This window comes from Hemicordylus capensis, chromosome 2, assembly GCF_027244095.1.
Source record: "Hemicordylus capensis ecotype Gifberg chromosome 2, rHemCap1.1.pri, whole genome shotgun sequence".
NCBI classification, from domain to species: Eukaryota; Metazoa; Chordata; class Lepidosauria; order Squamata; family Cordylidae; genus Hemicordylus; species Hemicordylus capensis.
The window spans coordinates 301,641,775-301,667,041 of NC_069658.1; the positions used below are offsets into that span (position 1 = coordinate 301,641,775).

The 25,267-nt window shown below is 43.3% G+C and overlaps 1 protein-coding gene across 3 annotated transcripts in view; it reads right to left on the minus strand.

The window, feature by feature from the left end:
- The window catches only part of MGLL (monoglyceride lipase), a 121,778-nt gene that overhangs the window by 23,201 nt on the left and 73,310 nt on the right, over positions 1 to 25,267 (minus strand). For 2 of the 3 annotated variants that reach the window (XM_053292778.1, XM_053292777.1), the window contains exons 4-5: positions 9,204 to 9,340; positions 1,854 to 1,964 (exon numbers count right to left, since the gene is read on the minus strand). In XM_053292778.1, the coding sequence (XP_053148753.1) occupies positions 1,854 to 1,964; positions 9,204 to 9,340 (248 nt within the window). The remainder of the gene's footprint in view (positions 1 to 1,853; positions 1,965 to 9,203; positions 9,341 to 25,267) is intronic. The other variant, XM_053292779.1, reaches the window with a different exon arrangement.

Here is a 25,267-nt window from a genome sequence, read left to right on the forward strand (position 1 = left end):
ATTTTAGAACACCTTAACGTATCTTCTTAATGGTACATAGTAAGATGCTGATGCACACTGCACCATAGAACAGGGCGTAGACACATTCATGAGGATTAAGAAAACGTCCCATTCTGAATACAAAGACTCTGGGGCTGTTCACATGCACAGCCAACACTGGGCTTGGTTGCCTAAGCCCGATCTTTGCTGCATGTGTAAACTGCTGGGAGCCATGTAGCTCCCACCAGTGGTGCAGAAGCAACCCTTGTAAGGGGCCCTGTCGGTTAGCCAGGGTTAAAGGAATGGCATGCTCTTACCCCGACTAACTGACCGTGTGTCGGTGTTGTGCAGCTCTGCATGTCGCCTCTGGCCAGCGTCGGGAGGCTGCCCATAATGCACCGCACACTTGTTCCAGGGTTCCTCCCGGCCCCCAAGCCTCCGTGCTGTCAGGAGCAGCCGGCAGTTGTCTAGGCAGGCAATCCGCCACGCGGCAATGGCAGGGAGACCATCTGCGTGGGAGGCAAGCATTTCGAGGCTTCCTCCCCTTGCCCCTTTTGAGCCCTTTCTCCTGATCGTGGAAAAGGGCTCTCTAAGTAGCGGAGAAGCCATGCAAAGGCTTCTTCCATTAAGAGATCCAGGACTGGCTATAAGATTGGCTGCTACTTCTCCTATGACAAAACATCTCAGGCCCAACTTATATGTATACATCAATTCAGTGCAATCTATATAAATTAAAAGCGGGTGTTATGCAATACTGAGACTAAATTACAAAGCTAAGCTAAGCTAAATCAACCAATCCTACCCCCATGCTCAAACACCAATCATGCCAACCAGGCTGATAGAATCTCTGTTATCAGACAGAATGATAAATGCAAAGCAGACTCCCATTCATGCAGGGACTCTGCAAAGGCAAATATCATCTGGAGCCTTGTTAGGGGAAAGCATATTGAAGGTGCCTTATAATAAGTCAACTATTGGCTCTGTACTGTAGTGTCTACAATGACTGGCAGCATTTCTTCATAGGTTTCAGTCAGGGGCCTTTCAGGAGATGCCAAGGACTGAACCTGGAACCTTCTGCATGCAAAGAAAGTGATCACTGACTAGCCTGGGAAAGGAGAGCTAGTGGAACAGAGCTGGTCTTGTGGTAGTAAGCATGACTTGTCCCCTTAGCTAAGCAGGGTACACCCTAGTTGCATATGAAAGGGAGACTTGATATATGAACACTGTAAGATATTCCCCTTAGGGGATGGAGCCGCTCTGGGAATTGCAGAAGGTTCCAAGTTCCCTCCCTGGCATCTCCAAGATAGGGCTGAGAGAGATTCCTGCCTGCCACCTTGGAGAAGCTGCTGCCAGTCTGTGTAGACCAGGGATTCTCAATGTTGGGTCCCCAGATGTTATTGGACTTCAACTCCCATAATCCCCAACCAAAGGCCACTGGGGCAGGGATTATGGGAGCTGAAGTCCAATAACTTCTGGAGACCCAACACTGAGAACCCCTGGTGTAGATAATACTGAGCTAGATGGACCAATGATCTGACTCAGTGTATGGCAGCTTCCTATGTTCCTATGAGAGCTGCAAGGGAAAAGTTACCAGCAAGGGAAAGAGTTTTGGTTTTGCTCCTGTTTCTCTGTTCCATTTCACACCTCCCCAAAACCACTTTTCTGTGCATTGCTACCCAATTTTGCATGTGACATGCACTGACCATGAGCCTTCCTGCTTAACAGGGGTCTGAAATCCATTCCCTTTTTGGTACAAATCCACATGTACTGGGGAAGGACTGGTGGAAGAAAAAGCTTTTGACTGGAATAGACTCTGAAGCTGAGCTGACATTTAGCTAGTATGTCAGAAATTAACTGATGCCTTGGATTTTTACCTTTATTGGTGTCGCTGCCTCTGGGCTTGCAACTACTAAGGGAGAAATTAGTACCATGCCTGAAAAGTCATTTGGTCTTTCAGACGCGGTGAGGATGGCAATGGCTCCTCCCTGCAACAAAAAAACAAGCAGTGTTTTAAGTGACATTTGTTATGAGTACCTGTAGAGGAATACCTGAGCAAAGGGAGAGTCTAAGAACTCCACAGGCAGGTACAGACACAAGATTCCTGCCCCAGGAAATTTACCAATTTGCTTTGGTGATGAGCTACAATCAAGCTAAAGCAGTTAACCTGAATTTTCAATTGCACACAGGAAGAGTCAAATTTAGGTCAGGTTTCATTTGAGTTGAATGAGCGGTTTTTTGGTGGGGGTTTTTTTTTTTTTGGAAGCCCCGCTGTGTGATCATTGTATCTGTGAAGCTGGCAATCTCAGCTCTTAAATCATTGGATACAAGGGTGATCACATGTACAATTCACCTGCCAATCTCAGCAGAGCAGCTTATGATTGTACTTCAAAAGGCACCCCAATGCTTCTTTAACAGCCGAGAAGCACAACTGTACAAAGGACGTCATCCTGTGAATTGGTGCATAGCAATTACGTGATCATTAAATCAAGTTCAAAATAAACCCATACATCAAGCAAAGTTAGTTATGCAGTGCTTAGAAGAGAGAGGTGAAAGCAAAAATGTGAGCACAAAAAGAAGAATTTACTTCATATGCGACCTAAAAGGTAAAACAGTAGTGGGAGGGGGAGTTGCAAAAGGCTAGGCTGTTGTTGCCTATATGTAAGAAAAGTAAGAATGAATGTTATAGAAAAGTATGCGAGAAGAAGAGGCAAGATCAAAACAGAGTAAAACAGATTTATGTAAACAAGAGAGACCTGATAAATTAATGAATGACATAACTTGAAAGAGAGAGAGAGAGAGAGATTAAATCGGACAGGTTCTTTAAAGTAGCCAAAGAGGAAACTAAAACAACAGGATAGTGTGTCAGCTAGTTAAAATCACCAAATAATGTCAACTATTTGTTAACGTTTCTTTTTAAAGATACGTTATTTTTCTCTCTCAGAAGCAAACAGTCACCCATATACAGCACAGTGAAACTTTGTTGAAGATCGGTATATAAATATCCATAGTCGTAGTCATAGCAATGGGGGTTGAGAACCACCCATGCTGCTGTGTGTGTCTAACCCCCACCTGTGCTGTTGCAGAACAGCCCTGTTCAGCTGAGACATACAACTGCACAAGCACAGTTGCACGATGCAACGTCCATTGGAAATAATGGATTTGTGTCGTGCAACTGTGCTTGTGCAACTTTAGGTTGTGGCAGTAGAGGGCTATTCCACAACAGTGCAGGCAGGGTTAGACTGATGCATTAGCACATGTGGTGCACAACTAGCCACATTCCACTGCACTGCATGTGGGTGACCGGCACTAGTCATAATGCTGTTTGACAAGGGTTAAGACACTGGCCAACTGACCATCTGTCATTTGATCTCAGTCAAATATTCCACAAGGTCAAGAATACCCTTGCACAACTTGTACAAGAACACCCTTGTGCATCTACCCCAGTGAAATGCCCTGATAACAATGGCAGGAGTGAAGACTCCTTGCTCCCCAAGTCCTGCAGGAGATAGGGCATTTCATGAAAGTATTTTTCATTTAAGCATTGTCTCCAGTTATTTTCTCCCCCCACCCCCCACCCCCCGCCGGCACAACCAAAGTCTAGTTCTAACAACTAGGAAACTGGGTGATGAACTTGCTTCTGGCCTATCCCTCTCTTATAACTGAAACTGTGCCCCATTCAAGAGTGGACGCAGCTTTGGATCATAACTAGAAGTACTCAGTAATCACCAACAATTAGTTGCCAGGGGAAATTCTTGGTGATCTTCCATAGAGCTGTGAAGTCACTATCCTGTTTCTAGACAGCAGCAGTAAGGAGAATTTGCCTTTAAAGATACCAGAAATGTGGCTCAAAAACTTTTAAATAAATAAATGACTTTACTTGGATAAGGATTAAAAAATTTGTTTATTGCTACAGATCTTAAAAGCAAACTACAAAAAGAATTTTGAAGCATGTTTTACAGACATCCCATGTGTTTCAAACCAGAAATTGTCTTTATGCAAATGAACACATCCTTCCTTCCTGATTAGTTATAGATAAAATCCCCTCAGCGCACCCTGAAAATCATTTGCTTTTTAAAAAGAATATGAAAAAATCTCCTCAAAAAACAATTATTTCAGTCCTCTTGTCCAAAAAACTCACTTACATTTGAGAAGAGAGGCAAGGAAGATATGCTAGTGACAAAAGAGAGGCCTTCTTGGCTCCGTCCTCTTGAATGGAAAGGACAGTCCTGAGTGCTCCGGACGGTCTTTGCCAGGCTTTTTCTGCCTCCCTGCCACCACTGATTACCTCCTCCCCCTTTAAAGGAATGTTTTTTGCCTTTGGGGAGGGGCACTTGGTTAGCATCAGGTGGCAAACCCCACTGCAAGCCAGACCTGAATTTCTTATTTTGAACACCCCCCCAGTTGCAAAGCACTCCCATCATTAATCCTGGCTCAGCTTTAATGTAGAGTCTAGGTAATGAATTTTCACACAGTGTATCATTGTCTCTGCAGCACATTGCCATGGGAAATGGAGATGGCCAATAGCATGGTAGCATTCCAGAGAGACAGAGGGGGCATCATTTTTGGTGAGTAGAATATATCCATGGCCATTAACTAACGACCTGATCTTATTGGACAAGGAGGCTGTTCTCACGACCAGCCTAACCCTGCCTGGGGCAGCCCGGGCAGGATTAGACTGGTTGTAAGAAGCAGCGGGATCCTTGCGGGTCCCTCCACTCCCCATGCCATATCTTGCACTATGGGAAGCCCAGAGGCTGGAATAATAAGTTCCAGCCCCGGATCCCTCCTCATTTGGGGTGCAGGAAGCACACCAAGGATGGCCTGCTTGGCCGTCTCCAGGGAGGTAAATGCAAGCAGCCTTCCTTCCCGTTCTCCCTGTGAAAAGGACTACCAGTGCTGGGTTTCTACTCCAGTCCTACCACTGAGGTAGCAATGGCCATTAGCCTTCCAGTGATAGTTGTTCTTCGTCCTTGCTTAGCTGTGCCAAACAAGGGCAATTATATTGAGAGGTAAGAGGCAAGGGTAGCATCCCGGCATGGCATTCTATGGACCCTTTTGGCTTATAGATCAGAAATTAATTCTGGGTTTCCTTGGCAAATCACTGCTTGTACCATCACATATAAATAAAGCCAATCCTTGACTGGACTTGACAGGTGAATAGGGTATATCTCTTCTCCTGAAAATGGTCATTGGCAGGTTATTTAGGACTCTATTAGAGCCCTATGCTAGTATATTCTTTCTCTCTCTCTCTTTATAAAGTACATTGTACATGCATTCAGGTCTTTACATGCATACATTTTATTTATCTATTTATATCTATGCAACCCACTTTGGAAACTTTTTGTTGAAAAGCAGTATATAAATATTTGTTGTATGTGTATATACATGGTTTTGTTTGAAATGAATCTAGGGACAGGCCCCCTGAAATGCAGGATACAGATAGAATGTGTACTGTAACAGTAGGAAATGTACTGCTGCACAAGCGTTGAGCATAAAGTGAGAATAACTGTATGTGCATACAGATTTGTATGTACATTCACTGCACACAAATTGTACATGCACTGAACATAATATGTGCATAGGCTTCTGTATGAGCGAATTTTATTTATTTATTTTATTTATTTATTTGAGTTATATACCGCCCTTCCGAAATGGCTCAGGGCGGTTTACAATTAAAACAGGAAACATTAAAAACAATTAAAACAGAGATACAAATATAAATACCAATTTAAAACAACTTAAAAAACAATTAAACTATCAAAACAATTAAAACTTCATAAGAATGGGTTTAAACAGTGGAATATCGAACACTGAGGCGGACGTGTTTACGTTTGTTTTCTCATGTTTTAATCTTATTTTACGCAATAAAGAAGGTCTGGAAAGGAACACAGTCACAGATCCGTCATGCGTATTGTGTCGCCTATGTCAGTTAATATATAAAACTCTTATACTAAGTCGGACCATTAGTCCAGTATTGTCTGCACTGACTGGCAGAGACTCTCCAGAGTCTAAGGCAGAGTGAGGTCTTTCATATTACTTGCTGCCTAATCCTCCTTGTTAACTGGAGATGCCAGAGACTGAACCTGTGGCCTTATGCATTTAAAGCATCTCTTGCATAAGTGAGGCATGGACCTTTTGCTACTTCCTGGGCTGCAGCCAATAAGAGGGTGGCAATAATAGTTTTAACCAAATCAGAGTCCCAAGCAGCCCCCGTTCAGGAAGTAACAAGTTTAAATTTGCATAAAACACTTACCAAAAAAATATGCTTTTATTTATTGATTTGATTTGATTTTTATACCGCCCTTCCAAGCTGGCTCAGGGCGGTTTCCAATTAAAAAACAGAAATCATTAAAAACTATTAAAACAAAAATACAAATATAAACACCAATTTAAAAACATCTTAAACAATTAAACAATCAAACCAATTAAAACCCTGAAAACCAGGTTAACATTAAAACAATTAAAACAAATTAAAAACCCTGAAAGGCCAGGCCAAACAGATGGGTTTTAAGGGCTCTCTTGAAGGTCAGTAAAGAATTGAGATTACGAATTTCTGCTGGGAGTGCATTCCACAGCCCAGGAGCAGCTACAGAGAAGGCCCGCCTCTGAGTCGCCACCAAACGAACTGGTGGTATCTGGAGATGGACTTCCCCAGATGACCTTAACGTGCGGTGGGGATCATGTAAAAGAAGGCGCTCTCTAAGATATCTTGGACCCAAGCCATTCAGGGCTTTAAAGGTAATAACCAGCCCTTTGTATTTTGCCCGGAAACATATCGGCAGCCAGTGTAACTGTTTCAAAACAGGCATCATATGGTCTCTCTGGGTTACCCCAGAGACCAATCTGGCTGCCGCATTCTGAACTAACTGAAGTTTCCGGAGTATGTACAAAGGCAGCCCCACGTAGAGCGCATTGCAATAGTCAAGCCGGGAGGTTACCAGCTGATGCACCACTGTTTTGAGGTCATCCTCTTTGAGGAATGGGCGCAGCTGTCGAATCAGCCGGAGCTGATAGAAAGCACTCCTGGCCATGGCCTCCACCTGAGATACCAGGGTGAGGCCTGGGTCCAGGAGTACTCCCAAGCTACGCACCTGATCCTTCTGGGGGAGTCTAACCCCATCCGGCACGGGAAGATCTAACTCACCCCTTAGATTCTGAACCCCCACAATGAGCACCTCCATCTTGCTTGGATTCAGCTTCAATTTGTTCTCCCTCATCCAGCCCATTACTGCCTGTAGGCAGGCATTTAGAGAATGAGTGCCATTTTCTGGGGATGAAAAGGAGAAGTAGATTTGGGTGTCATCAGCATACTGATAACACCCAGCACCAAACCTCCTGATGACCTCACCCAGCGGTTTCATGTAGATGTTAAAAAGCATTGGTGACGGAATGGAGCCCTGAGGGACTCCATAAAACAGCTCCCGTTTTGAGGAGCATCTATCACCAAGCTCCACCATCTGGAATCTGCCCGAGAGATAGGAACGGAACCACTGCAAAGCAGTGCCCCCTATCCCCAACTTCCCCAGGCGATCCAGAAGGATACCATGGTTGATGGTATCGAACGCCGCCGAGAGATCCAGAAGAACCAGCAGAGTCACACTCCCTCTGTCGATTCCCTGGTAAAGGTCATCCATCAGGCCGACCAAGGCTGTCTCAACTCCATAGCCCGTTCTAAAGCCAGTTTGAAATGGGTCTAGATAATCAGTTTCCTCCAAGACTGCCTGGAGCTGGTCAGCCACCACCCTCTCAATCACCTTGCCCAACCAAGGGAGATTGGAGATTGGCCTGTAGCTGTCCATCGCTAAGGGGTCCAGGGAAGGCTTCTTTAAGAGTGGTCTAATCATTGCCTCCTTCAGGCAGGGGGGCACCCTACCCTCCCTCAGCGATGCATTTATGATATTAATTAGGCCATCTCCAACAATCTCCCTACTAGATAGAAGCAGCCAAGTCGGGCAAGGATCCAGAGAACAGGTGGCAGGCCGCACCGCCCCAAGCAGCTTGTCCACATCCTCAGGAGTCACAGATTGAAACTGATCCAATCTAATACTGCAAGAAGGATTGCTGGACACCTCCTCCATAGACCTTGCAAAAATAGTGGAGTCCAAGTCAGCCCAAATACAGGAGATCTTATTCGCAAAGAACCCATTAAAGGCATCACAGCAGAGCAACCCCGGGGACTGATTGGAAGTAGAAGGAGGCGAAACCAAACTCCTCACAACCCGGGATAGCTCCGCCGAGCGTGAACCTGCAGCCGCAATGCACGCAGACCAGGATCTCTTTTTTGCTGCGCGTACTCCCACTGCATAAGCCTTCAAATGGGTCACATGCCGAATCCTGTCAGATTCGAACCGAGTTCTCCTCCACTTGCGCTCTAGTCGCCTACCCAACCGCTTCAGCCCCCGCAGCTCCTCAGTATACCAAGGGGCCCTTTTTGCAGCAGGTCGGAAGGGACGCTTAGGAGCAATCGTGTCTACTGCCCTGTTGAGTTTCTGTTCCAGGTTCCCACCAGGGCATTGACAGAATCACCGGCCGCACCAATGTCAAAATCCTCCAAGGCCTTTTGAAATCCCACTGGGTCCAGCAGCCTTTTCGGATGGACCATCCTAATGTTTGGCTTCTTAATATTTTAGGAAGAGTGGTGTCCATGGGGAGGTCTAGAGAGTAGCCAGGACATCACTAGGTCTCTTCAAGGGCTATAGGCACCCCAGACTTCCAGATCACGAAAAGAATCTCTTCATGCTTGCAGTGTTACTGCTGTACAAACACACACTGTAAGTATGTTTAGCAGGGGGGTGAGGCTCCGGAGCACATCATCACCAGGGCAGGGCTTGCGGGCAAGCTCTTGAGACGCTTCATGTGGGTACAGCCTCCCTTTTAAAAACAAAGTGCTTGAGAGGACTTACATTTTGCTTCCACGTTCTATTTCTGGAAGTTCCAGTGTGACAGCTGTTTGATGCTCAAGGGGAAATAAGATATGGGGTGTGTGTATAACACATTATTCATCTCTCACAATTATGTCTGTTCACAAACGACTAACGCAATTATGGCTTTTAGCATACATACATACATACATACATACATACATACATACATACATACAATTAAAGTTAGGGAGGGAAGAGACAGAAAAGGTCACAGTAAATTAAAAAAACAACAACACCTGCCCTCTACTATCTGACAGGTTGCTAAGATTTTGCCAAGTAGGGATAGCTGAGTATGCTTACCATGGAGTGCCCAAGAAGGAACAGAGGGAGGCCTGGATGATCTTTCTTCATGAGGTCAATGTGCTGCAAGCTGTCTCTGACAAACACATGGAAGTCTGACACAACCATACGGTCTCCTTCACTCTGCCCATGGCCAACTGTGGAGGGGAATGGAAAAGCAACCTATTACATCAGATGTAACAACTTTCATGTAAAGATGCTTTAGGCAGGGCTACATTGATAAATGAAAATGTAAGATTATATATGTAGCTCATGTACAGAAAGCTCTATATACAGAATGTTCAATAATCTAGTGTTGCAACAATCATGTTAGGACCTATGGCATAATATCTGTCTGGTCTATACAAAGATATAAACAAAAGGCTGGACCACTCTGGTCCTGATCAAAGAGTGCTGCTTACATGTAAAGATGATCTGCCTACACACCTTGCCCAGACAGATCATCATTACATGTAAGCTGCAGTCAAAGTTAGCTAACGTTGACAGTGCTGATGAGCTGCTGGAGGGGGAAGGGGACACCTGGGTTCAAGTCCCTGTTTTTAACAGGTCCAGAAGGACTGCCATGAGTGTAAACCTGCATCCATGAGTGGATTCCCTTGATGGACTGGGATGCACCTCTTCACAGCTCAGAGTAAGGAACTCAGTGACTGGCAGTCTGACAGAATGTCTGCCAGTTATCATGACTACACAAACATTGTATATATGCACACATACAGAAACACATCCCTACCCCAGGAATTACATAAAAATTACTGGCTCCCAACATTCTACTGTCAGTAACTAGAACATCTAGCTTGAAAGGAGATGTGGATTAGACTGGGAGAGGTTAAAAGTTTATTTCTGGTTCAAAGACAGCAGCTGTTTTGATACAAATCTGGACACTGGAGTAGAGGAAATGCCTGACAGTTAAGGAAATGATCAAAAGGGTGATGTGTGCAGTACAAAGAGAGGAAATACATAATCAGTAGAAGCTGGGAAGATAACGTGTCAATTTCAGTAATTTCGCCCTAACCTGGGAAAGGGAGTATTAGGGGAATAACCATCATGAGAGATGCATGACTATAAAACACAGCATTTCTGAATCTCATCTGCTGGAGTCCAGCCACTGAAATTGAATCCCTATCCACTTTTATGCTTTTCTCCCCACCCCCTCTACAAAACCTCAGTGATTAAAAAAAAAAGTAATGAATCAATTAAAAACCTCCTAACAGCAACTCAGAAGCTTCAACGAAAATGCAAAAGCACACTGGGACAAAGCACTCTAACGTCATATACTGTATACACCAACAAGGTCTAAACTGACAGTGACAAAGAGATTTTGGAGTTGTGCTGGCAAGCTCAATGAAAAGACCAACTCAGTATGTGGCAGCTGTGAAAAAAGCAAATTTGACACTATTATTAGGAAAGGAACTGAAAATAAGATGGACAATATTGCAAAGTCTTTATATAAAATCTATGGTGCAGCTGTGTATAGTCACCCATCTCAAAATTAGTATCACAGCACTGGAAAATGTACAGTAAAGAGCAGCCAAAATGATCAAGAGGTTAAAGCACATAGGACTTCTTAGCTTAGAAAAAAATAGGACTAAAGCTGAACAGGAAATATGTGTGGAGAAACTGAATCACACACACACACACCCAATCCTCTATCCTCTCTTTCAATTCAGGACAGACAAAGAAAGTACTTCCTCATAAACATATAAATAATTTATAAAATTCCCTGCCACAGGATGGTGTGAGAGATAGTAGCTTAAGTGTATGGGGATCTGTATGATCCCCATCACATGGATAGGTCCATCTCCAGTTACCATTGGTACGTCTGGTGGCGACTCAGAACTGGGCCTTCTCTGTAGCTGCTTCTGGTCTACGGAATGCACTCCCAGCAGATATCCGCAGTTTAGGCTCGCTGTTGGCCTTTAACAGAGCCCTTAAAACCTACTTGTTTGGCCTGCCCCCCCAGGTTTTTAAATTGTTTTAAAGTATTTTAATTGGTTTTAAATGGTTTTGAATTGTTTTTAAATTGTTTTAAGCAGTGTGTTTTAAATGGTGTTTGTTTTTCTGTCTTTTTAAACTTGTTGTGCATCGCCCAGAGCCTTTGGATGGGGCACTCTATAAATTTAACAAACAAACAAAGTGGCTCTAAAAAGGGATTAGGCACATTTGTGGAGAAAGAGAATCTTGTAGGGGAAGAATGGCAGTTCAGTCCCCAAAGAGAAAAGCAAAACTAGTTTGGTGAGAAAGCAGCAAAGCAAGAGGTCTTGAGACAGTTCTTTAGTACTGAAGAACTACAAGGATGTATTTAAAGAAAAGGTTACAAACAAATATGAAAAAGTGTGCAGATTATTTCAGCTGTAGCTCATGGCTGAAGAGAGAGACCAAAGCAATCTCTGGAGAGACAAAATGGAGACTAACACTGGAAGAACAAAGAGGGGAGGAGTCCAGCACTTGACCTTAATCTGTGATCTGTACCCATGACCTTAACCCACCCCACTCAGTGGTCACTATGAGACATTGTAGTGGAGACCCTGATGCTGCCAGGGTCCTAGCTCCAACAAATCTATGCATGGCTACTTGCTAAGAAAGTGACATAGAGAGGCTATTAACATGATTGTAGAAAATCGGGCTAGCCTCCACTAGCCTGATTTTCTACAATTGGGAGAACCACCGGGCTCAGCTGCGAGCCTGGTGGTTCTTAAGCGGATAACCCGCTCAAGCAGCCTGCCCCTAAAACCGGGTTTGCAGAGCAAGCGCTCTGCAAATCTGGTTTTTTAAACTGTGAGTAGCTGCGGTGCGGCTCCGCGCCACGGTTACGTATGAGTAGACCCCTGGTGAGAGGCTGAAAAGCAGCCTCCCAACTCAGGGGTCTCTCCAGTATGCCCTACACGCTTGCGCAGGGCATACTGGTGCTTCTGGAGGCCACGCGGCCCCCGAACTCCTCAGCCCCCGCCAGCTCCGTTACGGAGCTGGCAATCGTGTGAGCAGCCGATCTGGCTGCCCAGGGCTCCCACCCTGATCCCGTCTGCAGTGATTGTGGGCTTAGCCCGCTCTCCCCGCTGAGCTCCCCAAACCGGGTTTCACTGATCGTGAGACCCAGCTCATTATCTTTCAGTCTGGAGGCAATATTTCACTGAATACCAGCAGCTGGGGGAGGAACAGTGGTGAAGGGCTCCTAACTTCATGCCTTGGTTGTGGTTTTCCAAGAAGCAGCTGCCTGGCCACTGTGGGGAACAGGTTGCTGTACAAGATGGATCTATGGTCTGAACCAGTAGGAACCTTCCTATGTTCACAGCCTGAATAAGAACTGATTGCAAATTGTAAGAATGTGACCCAATGCAATTAAAAATAGAAAAATAATTATTAGCCCTCCCCCACATGTCTATTGCCAGATAAGGATTCTGTGCTTCACTGGGCTATTGAAATTCATAATTATCCCTTAAGAAACAGAACTAGAACAGCAATAGGCACTGATGATAAAATGATCTGAATAGGTGGCCCAGTGCCATATTATTGAGCCAAAATTACAGCTTCTTCATTGTGGCTCTGATTCCCAAAGGGAAAAATGCTGAATACCCAAGCTGGCAGGGCGTGGGGTGCGGGTGGAATTCAGAGCACTGAGCAATTTCTGTCATCAGTCAGAGGAACATTTGGTGCAGCATTTCTTTTGCCCGCACTTCAGATTTTTATGCAGATCGGCTCATAAATTCTAAAATTAATTCCAAAATGAATGCAGCAAAGTCCTTCCCTCTTTCCTAACACACACACACACACACACACACACACACACACACACACTCACTTATTAGATGGTTTTGTTTCACACATTGATGAATTTGCATCAAGAAAAAGTGTGTGTGTGTGTGTGTGTGTGTGTGTGTGTGTGTGTGTGTGTGTGACAGAGAGAGAGAGAGAGAGAGAGAGAGAAACCAGATGAAATTAAATTTAACAGCAGCAGTCCGGTAATGAAACTACTGTACCACCCTACTGCTCAAAACTTATACTGCGCTGGGCAACGGAAACTTCAAGGAGGGCATTTTAAAGGAGCAATTAGCCCAAAGCTAGATAGTTTGTGTTGTTTCAACAGCATGGATGGACATCCCCCACAATTGTTCTATACACAGATAAGGGAACCTTACAATCACAGCAAAATATCACCAGCCTTCATCTTTTAGACTAGTTAGACACATATTTAGACTAATAGTTTCTGGCCTAAAAGAAGAACTTAAAAAAAACCACCACCATTTTCCTACATCACTCCTGGAGTCAAGCCTTAGGCCTAGTCTACACACACCAAGGAATGAGGTGCTAGAATGACCTGTCAATTCACACTTCACATGGGGGGGGACCACATTTTTCACTTTTGCCACATGTTAAATTATCTCCAAAAAGGAAAAAAGGAAAAGGGAATATTCCTTCCTGCACCGCTAGCTTTTTATTTGCAAGGTGTAATCTATGTGGAGGAGCATTCAAAGCTGGATTTCCCCACCTCAGCCTGAAGTTGTTTAGTCCACCTACTGCCTCAGTATTCTACCACCTCATTCTCACCTCTTGTGTAGACCTTATACTCACTATAAAGGTAAAGTGTGCCATCAAGTCGGTGTTGACTCCTGTGGTTGTTGGTGTTGACCACAGAGCCCTGTGGTTTTCGTTGGTAGAATACAGGAGGGGTCTACCATTGCCTCCTCCCATGCAGTCTGAGATGATGCCTTTCAGCATCTTCCTATATCGCTGCTGCCCGATATAGGTGTTTCCCATAGTCTGGGAAACATAGCAGCGGGGATTTGAACCAGCAACCTCTGGCTTGATAATCAAGTCATTTTCCCGCTGCACCATTAGGTGGTTCAATATACTCACTATAGGTGGATGAATATGTAGTTACTCACAAACCTTGAATAATGAGGGTTATTTCTGGCTGCATTCTCAAATCCATGTAAATGGTCTACAGTCTCCCAAGTAAAGTATAACATGTGCCGGAAGCACACAGTTTTAATCCGCAGCAATTTGTACCATCACTGAAGTCCCAAATGTACCTTTTGCAGGATTTGCCAGCCCTGAAATATGTAGTTTCTGGCATCTTAGAAATTGCTATGTTATGACAGCAAAATTCAGCACTTGAATACTCTCTCCAAAAGATGAAGTTGCAATTAAAACACTTTACAGCGTCGGTCAAACAAGGAGCTCTGGGTGACTGCTTCATAAGTAGCATTTCAAATCTAATTTTAGCATCTAAATTCAGAAGGGAACATGGCAGTAGCACTCTTCAATATCTTGTTATGCAGAGGCTGTGAAGTTCCATCCAGCTTCCAAGGACTGGTGGGACCTATAGCCCAGCTCTCTTCTTCCTCTGAGATTGTTCTCAAGTAGAGAGTTAATTGCTAGAGCCCCCCCTTCCTCTTTTTAGTTTAATTATACATACTAGATGATGAGCCTTCTACTGGTAAACCTGACAGATCATTCTATCACTTCCTAGCTTCAGCAGCCTCACTGTCACCTCTCTTTCTTTTACAGTAAGTGATCTTCTCTCTCCTTCCCTGGTGGTTGCACTTCTCCAGAATGCACCAATTGTTACCATTCATAAGCTACAAATGCTGCTACCTTTTAATCAGTTCTTGTGCATGATCAAACACGATCCAGCATGAGAGGGGTGTTTGTGTGCATGTTTTTCAGCATCAAATTTCCCTTTGCCAAAACAAAACAAAACAAAACTTCTTTAGTGTACTGCAATGGAGAATTGGAATCTGTGGGCTGGCATGTTTACCATCTGCAGCCTCTCCAGCCCCTTCCATCTGGAGGGAAAAACCTAGACTCTCAACTATGTCCTTAACTTCCAGGGACCAGAAGATTCCATCATACATACACACCCTTGTGCATCTATATTATAATTGTATCTTTGTGCACACTTGAATTGTTTGCCACTTTGGCAGCTGTTCTTGGCTGAAAAGTTGGGTATAAATATAACAAACGTATGGCCTATTTACAAAATCAGTTTTGCTGGAATAACTAATGGCCAATATATGTAGTTTCTGGGGGGGGGGGGAGGAATAGGTATTTCTTATAGATAATTTTCAGCATCTCAACAAACTACTATTCCCAAGTTACTTTGGGGGAAGCTGTTAAAGTGACATACAACTGACATCAGTTTGTACTGTTTGTATTGTAAATAAGGCCTAGATTCACTTCAAGTTCTTATTCATACCTTCAAGGAGTAAATCAGAGGATGACGTGAGTTGATGGGCAGTCAGGAACCTCAGGCAAGATCAGAGGATCTTAACTGATCTACCTTCCTTCTTGGTATAAGGCTGCAAACTTATGAACGCTGAATAGAAAATCTCACTGAGCTCAATAGAACTTACTACTAAATGCATGCCCAACACTGGGTTGTGTGTGATCTGATTTTAGCATCTAAATAAACAATAGCAGGGCTGATCACAGAATTCCTGACTGAAATTTCCCAACAGAGAAAAATCAAGACACTTAATTAACAAGGAGATATGGCTTGTCTATGTAGACAAACGTAGTTGTCTCAGGACTCTAATTCTACAATGCCACATCAAGACAGCATAAACAACTTCCTGGGTGAAGAACTCACCCAGTGAGTTCTTGAACTGAGATCAAGTCAGGTCTGATTGATACATGCCTATGCATTGCTTGGCAGCATTAGGTGATAACAATCACATGTGAACAGGCCAACACAGATGTAACGTCACAGACAGACCTGCTGCTACTCTGTATCACCTTATATACAGACAGCCTTATATACAGCCTTATATAATAATAATAAAATCATCATCATCATCATCATCATCATCATCATCATCATCATCCCCCAGTGTGGCACTACCTTGGCGTGGTTGTGGGGCTTGCATGCTCTGAGGAAGGTGAGAGCTATGCCAGAGGTCCAACCATACTGGACAGGCCTCGCCCAGAGGAGCCAGACAAAGAGTGCCTCTCCTATCAATAATATGGTGAGACGTAACTTTAATAAATCTATACCGGATCGGTCGTCGCCTGAGTCAACAAGGACCGTGCCAGGTGCTGGAGTCCCTGGACATCTGGTGGCAAGTGGGCAACAGGACTCAGGATCTTCAGTTGAGCAACCAGGGCTGAAGACAGCAAAGTTACTGGAAGAAACGTTGCTTAACCGAAAAAAATATACGGAAAATGCCAAGAAGGAAATAATGATCTGCTATTATAAGTCTAGTCCAACTAGAAGAGGTTATTTAAAAAGAATGTACCAAATTTGGAAAGAGAAGCATCCAGATACAGAAATAACAGAACAAAGGCTAGCAGACCAGAGAAGATTCATAATAAGAAATAAAGTATTCACAGGAGTTGAGCTGGAAGAACTGCAAAGAGTAACACAGGGTCAAGATATGGAAGAAGAATTACTACCAACTGAAGAAGTTGCTCAGGCGCAGGTGGAGGAGGTGTTGGAAATAGAGAATGCCACTGTTGCTGAACTGTTTCAAAATCAAAACCAGGCAACCTCCCCTTTGCTTTCACCTCAAAAATCCAAATGCCGTTTAACAGAAAAGCAACAAAAACTAAAGCAAAAAATAACTGAGCACATGAACCAAACAACCACCAGGGTTCGACTTCCAGCTCTAAAAACAGTTGCCAAAAAACAACTTGCTCAGGCATTAAAAGATGTCAATGCTGCACTTGCAGAAATAACAACCAAGAATTTGCAAGAAACAAACCAACTAATGTACAGTGCAGCAACAATAACAACACAAGAGCTCGGATATAAGATCAGTGGACCTGTAAAAAAAAAAAAAAAAAAGCAGTACATCACCTAAATGGAAGATTAGATTAGAAAATAAAATCTCCAGGCTCAGATCAGATGCTAGTAAATTGAAAGATATGAAAGACAAGAAGCTGAAGAATGAAAACACCAAACAGTATCTGATCCAAAAATACCACCTCGATTCAAGGAAAATTAGAGAAGTCCTGGAAATAATAAAGCAGCAAATAACAGCAGTGTCAAAGAAGATTATCAGATACTAAGCCAGAATTACACAACACAGGCAGAATCTCCCATTCCAATCGAATCAGAGACGTTTCTACCAAAGCACAGAAGGAGAAACTGCAAGAAACGTAGAAACACCAAATAAAGAAGAAACAGTGCAATTCTGGGGGAAATTATGGGACAATCCAATAGATTATAATAAAAAAGCAGGCTGTATGAAAGAGGTCAAAAAATGTAACCAACAAATGCAAGATCTAATAATTACACCAGAATTAATAAGTGAAAGAGCAAAGAAAATTAAAAATTGGACTCCGCCAGGCGACGATGAACTGCATGGCTTCTGGCTTAAACACCTAACAAGCCTTCATAAACAACTATCAAAACAGTTCAATCACATGTTGCAAGGAGGTGATATTGAACAATGGCTAACAACTGGGAAAACTCATCTCCTAATGAAAGACCCAGCAAAAGGTGCAGTTCCAAGTAATTATAGACCGATAACCTGCTTGCCAACCATGTTCAAATTATTAACTGGAATAATAGCAGATGAAGTGATGCAACACTTCTTAACTAACAAACAGCTTCCAGTTGAACAGAAAGGAACTTGCCCGAACACCAGAGGCACAAAAGACCAGCTGCTGATTGACAAAATGATTTTAGAAAATTGCAAGAGAAGAAAAACAAATCTAAGTGTTGTATGGATTGACTACAAGAAAGCCTTCGATTCATTGCCTCACACATGGATACTAAAATGTTTAGAAACAACTGGTGTCAGCAAAAACATTCAGATATTTATTAAAAAAGCAATGAGCATGTGGAGTACACAGTTAACAATCAATGGCGAGACACTTGGACAGGTTAGCATTAGAAGAGGCATTTTCCAAGGGGACTCACTATCCTCTCTGTTGTTTGTAATCGCCATGACCCCACTTTCACAAATACTAAACAAAACAGGCCTCGGATACCAAACATCTAAAACATCAAGTCAAATCAACCATCTGCTGTACATGGACGATCTGAAGTTTTATGGAAAGTCCCAGTCAGAAATTTAATCACTGCTAAACACTGTCCGTATATTCAGTAGCGATATAGCAATGGAGTTTGGACTAGACAAGTGTGCTGCATTAATAATGAACAGAGGGAAAATAAGAAAAACAGAAGGAATAGAACTACCCAATGGAAGCAACATCAAGAACCTGAAAGAGAAAGAACATTACAAATACTTGGGTATTCTCCAGGCTGATAACATTGCACACACTGAAGTTAAAAGAAAAATTGGAAGTGAATACATCAGGAGAGTTAGAAAAATCCTCAAGTCCAAACTCAATTGCGGGAACACCATACAAGCCATAAACACCTGGGCTATACCTGTTATCAGATACACTGCAGGAATAGCAGACTGGACCCAGGCAGAGCTAGAGATGCTAGATCGTAAGACCAGGAAAATCATGACCATCAGTCATGCTCTGCACCCCCGCAGTGATGTCGATAGGCTATACCTCCCTCGCAGATTAGGTGGAAGAGGAATGCTGCAAGTCCATCAAACAGTAGAGGAGGAAAAAAGAGGCATTGAAGAATATATAAGGGACAGTGAAGAAGATGCACTTCAAATGGTCAATAACGAGAAACTATACAACACCAATGAAACAAAACAGGCCTACAAGAAAGAACAAGTCAAGAACCGAGCAGAAAAATGGAAAAAGAAGCCACTGCATGGTCAATATTTGCAGAATATAAGTGGAAAATCAGACATCACCAAGACCTGGCAGTGGCTTAAGAATGGCAACTTGAAGAAAGAAACAGAGGGTTTAATACTGGCTGCACAAGAACAGGCACTAAGAACAAATGCAATAAGAGCAAAAGTAGAAAAGTCTGCAACAAACAGCAAGTGCCGCCTTTGTAAAGAAGCAGATGAAACAGTGGACCACCTAATCAGCTGTTGTAAAAAGATCACACAGACTGACTACAAACAAAGGCATGACAAGGTAGCAGGGATGATACACTGGAACATCTGCAAAAAATACAAGCTACCTGTAGCCAAAAATTAGTGGGACCATAAAATTGAAAAAGTTGACGAAAATGAAGATGTAAAAATATTACGGGACTTCCGACTACAAACAGACAAACATCTGCCACACAATACACCAGATATCACTGTAGTCGAGAATAAAGAAAAACAAGTCAAAATAATCGATATAGCAATACCAGGGGATAGCAGAATAGAAGAAAAAGAAATAGAAAAAATCACCAAATACAAAGATCTACAAATTGAAATTGAAAGGCTGTGGAAGAAAAAGACCAAAATAATCCCAGTGGTAATTGGCACCCTGGGTGCAGTTCCAAAAGACCTTGAAGAGCACCTCAACACCATAGCAGCCACAGAAATCACCATCAGCCAGTTACAAAAAGCAACTTTACTGGGAACAGCCTATATTCTGCGACGATATATATAACAACAGCAACAACATTGACAATAAAATTCAGCCATCCCAGGTCCTTGGGAAGGACTCGATGTCTGGATAAAACAAACCAGTCAATAACACCTGTCTGACTGTGTAAACAAGAGAATAATAATAATAGAGTTTAACACATCTACTGCCAACCTGCCAATCATCAAGTGCAAAGGAAGACAGGCTGCTTACCCGTAACTGATGCTCTTCAAGGGCTCCTCAGTGCAGTTACTCACTTGGGATCTGTGCCTGCATAGAGCTGCTTCAAAAAAATTCTAGGGCTTTAGTGGAGAATTGGCTCTCTCCTCCCCCTTTTGGAGCTCTCTCCCTAAAGAGTCAGAGCAAGCACTTCCTTGATTAGTTCTTTTAACTGCTAGCAACCAGGTAGTGCCCTTTAGGATGTGCTTAGGGAAGAATGTGCATGTGTTGGAGATAGAGTTCCAGTGCATCAACCTTTTGCACCAACTATCCTAATGACCACTAGGGGCATTGGGAGCAGAGGTGGTGAGTGAGGGTCTCCTTACCTGTCCCTGCTTTATCTCTACTCTATGACCCCTGATAGGACTCCTCATGCATTTCCTGTGAGATTCAGAATGCCTTCCTTTCCTCTTAGAGAGCAGATGGAAACATCTCTCTCTCTCCCTACCTATTCATTATGTAGCCTATAGATTAGGATTAGGTCTTTCCTATCTAAACAGTACTTCACCAATAAATCTACTTAGTATTTGATTCGAAGAATCTCCATGTGTCTTCTCTAAATAGTTGCAACAACTAAACTCTTCATACTACTCTGTAACTGGAGTGGCTAGCTTCTTTGCTACTCTGCAAATTAATTTTAAACAACTCATCACAGGTAAATTACACCCTCCAACAGGATGTGAAGTTGCACAGATGACTACTTGAAGAACATCAGTTACACTTATAAAGAGAAATAATTCACATCCTATTGTCTAAGTTAAGGCATTCTGGTGCAGCAGCAAGAACTCAACGTGCGGTGCTGAGAACAGGTAACTTATTCCATTCAAGAAACACTATGAAGGCTTGAATGCTGTGCTTTGAAAAAAGGAAGAACCACTAGCAAGACAATTAATCACTTCTGTCAAAAAGAACTTCCCAAGTAGAATTCATACATATAAGAGGACACTTATTAATTATGTCACAAGAGGCCTTCAGCAAGACAAGACTTAGACCAGCTGTAGAATCCATTGATTTAATAACCTGGAGTGAGGACAGAAAACTGTTCTGTGATTCCCACTAGAGACCTTTCAGAAACCACTCGGTTGTAGCAACAGCTATCAGTGCATTGCAGAATAGCCTGCTCTTGCTCCGAGCAGGGTAAGAGAAAATGTTATATTGCCTTTCAAAGGGTAAACTACTCCACATTAAGTAATCTTCCAAATGCCACTTAGTAACAACAAAGAACATGTAGTTTTGAACAAAGATGGGTTTCATTTGCTGATGTAAAGTGACTGCACACATGTATGGAAGCCAGGTAACACATAGCTAATAGTAATAACTGCTGGTAGACCTAAATGTTCAGAGCCAGGGTAGCTATGAGTTCCAAGTGATGAGGACAAACAACAAGGGAGAGCTGTTAACTTCACTTTCTACTTGTGGGCATCATTTAGCAGCACCTAGTTGGCCACCATTGGAAAAAGAATACTGAACAAAAGGGGTCTTTGATTCAATCCAACAGGAGACTTCTATGGCTGACCTACTGCTCAGCAAGCCACCCAGCCAAGAGGGATGCACACTCACTGCTTCCGCATCAACTAAGAGCCTGTCCACACAGCTTCCAACGATGGGGGCTGCTGCATGCCTCCAAAGCTGTGCATCATCACGGCTGCACTGCTACTGCCATTATCCCCCATGACAGGAGCAGCTCAGCAGGGATGACGCACAGCTTCAGAGCCAAGGGGCAACCTCACCATTCGAAGATGTAGATGTGTGGATGGGTTCTTGGTGGGCGTGGCAGCAGCAAGTATGCATTCCTCTTGGAAGCGTGGCTTGTTGCATAGTATGTCATACAGTGCATAAGAGACAGGGAGTCTATTATCTTTGTTGGATTTCCAGCTGAACCTTCCTAAAAAAAGCAAGGGAAAAAAAGCCAAGGTTGCTGAACAGTATATTTCATCTTTACTTCCTAGAGATGTTAATAGTAGCAAAAAGAGCTGTCCTTGTAAATATTTGTATTTCCTTGTAAATATTCCATAAAATAACTATTTTGTCAATTCAAAGACATATGGAGAAAGTGGACTCAGTGAATGAAATGACCAGACCAGAGCTGGGAAAGGGGCCCTTGCTACTGACTGCCAGCCAAACATTTCATCCAGCACACATGACTTCCTGCTTCCCGCTTTTCCACTGTTTGTACAGATGTTTACTTCAAGTTTAAATAAAGAAGTAAAATGCATATGTACAGTATGACCTCCCTTTCCCAGATGGCCTGGAAGCCATGCAAAATATTTGGATAATGAGCAGTTTGGATAAACCGGAGTGCAATTTCCTTAGGATTACATTGACATTGGGCTCTATGGAGGACATACACAATTTAAGAAAGAGGTTGGGATAGCTGAAGTTCACAGGATGAGGAGCAAGGAGAGATATGGAAACTTAGTCACTGGTTTCAGCTGGATCAAGTCTGCATATATTCATTTTAAGTGATGTCAAAATAATTCACTACAGAATAAAAACACACAAATCAAGTGTCTGATTTGTTTTTTTAATTTAGTAAATGTTTATTATGTGAGTGAAGCTGTTACACGAAACACTGGATGAACAAAATACATGATGTTTAATTATTTGTGGAACAAGAAACATAGCTGATTCCATCTTCAGTCCCAAGCAGGATGAAATGCAAAGGGTGGGGCATATTGACAACATCCGGAAAAGACAAAGAACTGCATTCTGTTGGATTTTCAAAGCCAATAGTGCTCTTAGTGAGCACAGGAAGCATCGCAAATAGACACATACAGAAGAACACATGCTAAGGCTTTGCACACATCCAGGAGGCAGAGAGGGTGGGGGAAGGCAGTGGCAATCTTATCTCCCCCCCCTCCCCCGATGATCCTTCGATGGTGGTGGGAAGAGCGGAACACACTCCCACGCAATCTGTGCCATCTCTGGAGGCTGGGACACTTCATGTATCCTACAATGCACTGCGCACTGAGTGTGGTGCATTGGGGGATACCCCCGTGTGAAAGGCACACTAGGTGCCCGTCTCTGTGTCCGCTCGGGCTGTCACACAACCTTGGAACCAGGGTGAAGGGCACGCTTGCACCCTTAACCTCAGTAAAAGGCTGAGGTTAAAAGCTGGGTTAGGCAGGCGGGCAGTGCGGGATCCATGCGCATCCTGGCACTGCACACAAGCAGCCTAACCTAGCCCGAGTTAGGCTGCTTGTGAGAACTGTCTTGCTGTATCAATCTGGGAACCGTATTTTAACAATGAAGAGAAGACAGAGATATTAAAAATCTCATCCAATGTGAAGTTGCTAGCAAAATTCTTGCAATTTTCTATCCTACATTTAACAAATACTCAAAGCCGTGTACCAAAAAAAGGGGGGGGGAACCACTTGTGATTAAAATAAAAACTTAAAGAAACAGGATCCATGTGGTGCTAGTTTCCAAGAACCAATGCCATTCTTGCTCCAGCACTAGGAGCCAGCCTTAGCTCAGTGGAGGAAGGGAGATGCCACAGCTCAGAGGCAGAGCACATGCTTTGCATGTAGAAGGTCCCAGGTTCAGTCCCTGGCATCTTCAAAGAGAGCTGGGAAAGATCCTTGATGGTAATGGCTGGAGAATTGTTCTCAGTCAGCATAGGCAGTACAGTACTGACCTAGAAGGATCAATGGTCTGACTCGGTATAAGACTATGAGGCAGCTCCCATCCTATGTTCTGTGCTGGGGTTAGGGTTGGGGACCATCAGTGCCATTAGGTCAACATCTTGAATTTTCTGAGTGGCCAAAGAGCAGCTCCATCCTTAGACAAATACAAGCAATATTTCAAGCAAACATCCCTTTAATCCTCATCCTCTCAATGCCAGCCTAGATTTGGGGGAAACTAGGCTGAGGAAAACCAGGAACAGACCTGCTCTTGCACAGGCCAGGTAAGTCTCTGGTTGAGATTCAGACAGACGGGCTTCCGGCTTCCCATGGGCAAGACCACATACACACAGCTCTTACTGAGCAGAGCAGATGTGAAAATCAGCACCTTCACTCCTGCACTTCTCATGCGTGCAGTGTTTCAGCCTGTCAGCCCCCTGCCAGTCCATTTGGCTATCTGGAATAACTGCAAGGCCAGAGTGGGCTGAACAATCTGCAGGGCTGGCTTCCAACTTGGAGTGTGGTGTCAGCAGAAGGTAGCAAACTTCCCACACCCTCCATTGTGCAATACAGTAACCAGTTCTTAGTGCAGAAAGCTACACCCTGAATGTGTTCTAGCCATCTCCACCCAACTCTCTTGCCTATTTCAGCCTGTGGCAGTTATGGTAAAAAGCCAGCCCATGCAGACTTCCAGCTGAGTCAGCCCATGCATGGCAAGCCAATCTTAAGAATCCTACAACATGCAACAGATTCAGCCTGGATTTGGTTTTTCAACATGCCACTTCTAATTCACATTTAATCTAAGTGTGCCAAAGCAGCCTTGTGCACATACTGGCGTTCACCACCACACTGCTGCTGATGCCACTGGAAGTCAGCACAGAGCGGCTTCTTCTTCATTAACCTGGGCAGGCTTATCTTCCATTTTCTGCAAAGGGGCCACTATATCAGTTATATTTTTTATATTACAGGTGTTTCTTTGCTGAAACACACTCTTCCCCCCACCCCCCTGCATAATCATCTTCAATATTTCCTTTCAGTGTTCACGAGATTCTTTTTCTTCTCCCGCCTCACACAAAACAGTACAACACACTGAGAAGGATCTCCTCCCACCAGGCAAACATTTTTGGAGAGCCAAGATATTTTTAGAACATTGCCTGCACAACACTTACATTATTGTTTTCTTGTCTTGGTAGGGGGAAAAAGAATAATTGGAAAGAGGCAATTTTCTAGGCTAAAATTTCTGCCTTCTTGCTGTGGAACAGAAAACCTCTCATCTGGTAAATCTGATCCAAGTTTTTCTTTTCTTTTTGAGGATTAAAAAAAAAAGAAAAGAAAGATCCTGAGTGTCAGAAGAGACATTAATTCCCATCAGTGAGAGCAGCTTAAGAAGAACTGCCAGTACCTACTCCCATCAATGTGGTGGGCCAGTTTTAGTCTTGAGGTAATCAACCGCAACTATGCACAATCTTTTCTTAAATTATTTTCCTAACAGCAAAAGTCTCCACTGAAAATGTTTAAAGCAAGTAGACTGCGGAATAACAGGTCATTTGCAAGGTTCACTTGCAACCAGCAACATTATAGACTGAACTGAAAAGCAAATTCTTTCAGTGAACAGAATCAAGGAAGATTAGAAAGGAAATTTGTGAGGCTGAACAAGGGCAACTGATGTCTCCATGAGACTGTACTGATGTAATGTTTTGCAACTGCTGGATATCTTTTAGAATCTCAGAAATGTATACTTAGGAAAACATTTTGCTGGAATGTACAGCAAGTTTTCAGAACTTGTTCAAAGCTTATCTTTTGAGAAAAGGCAGGATTGAGTCAGTT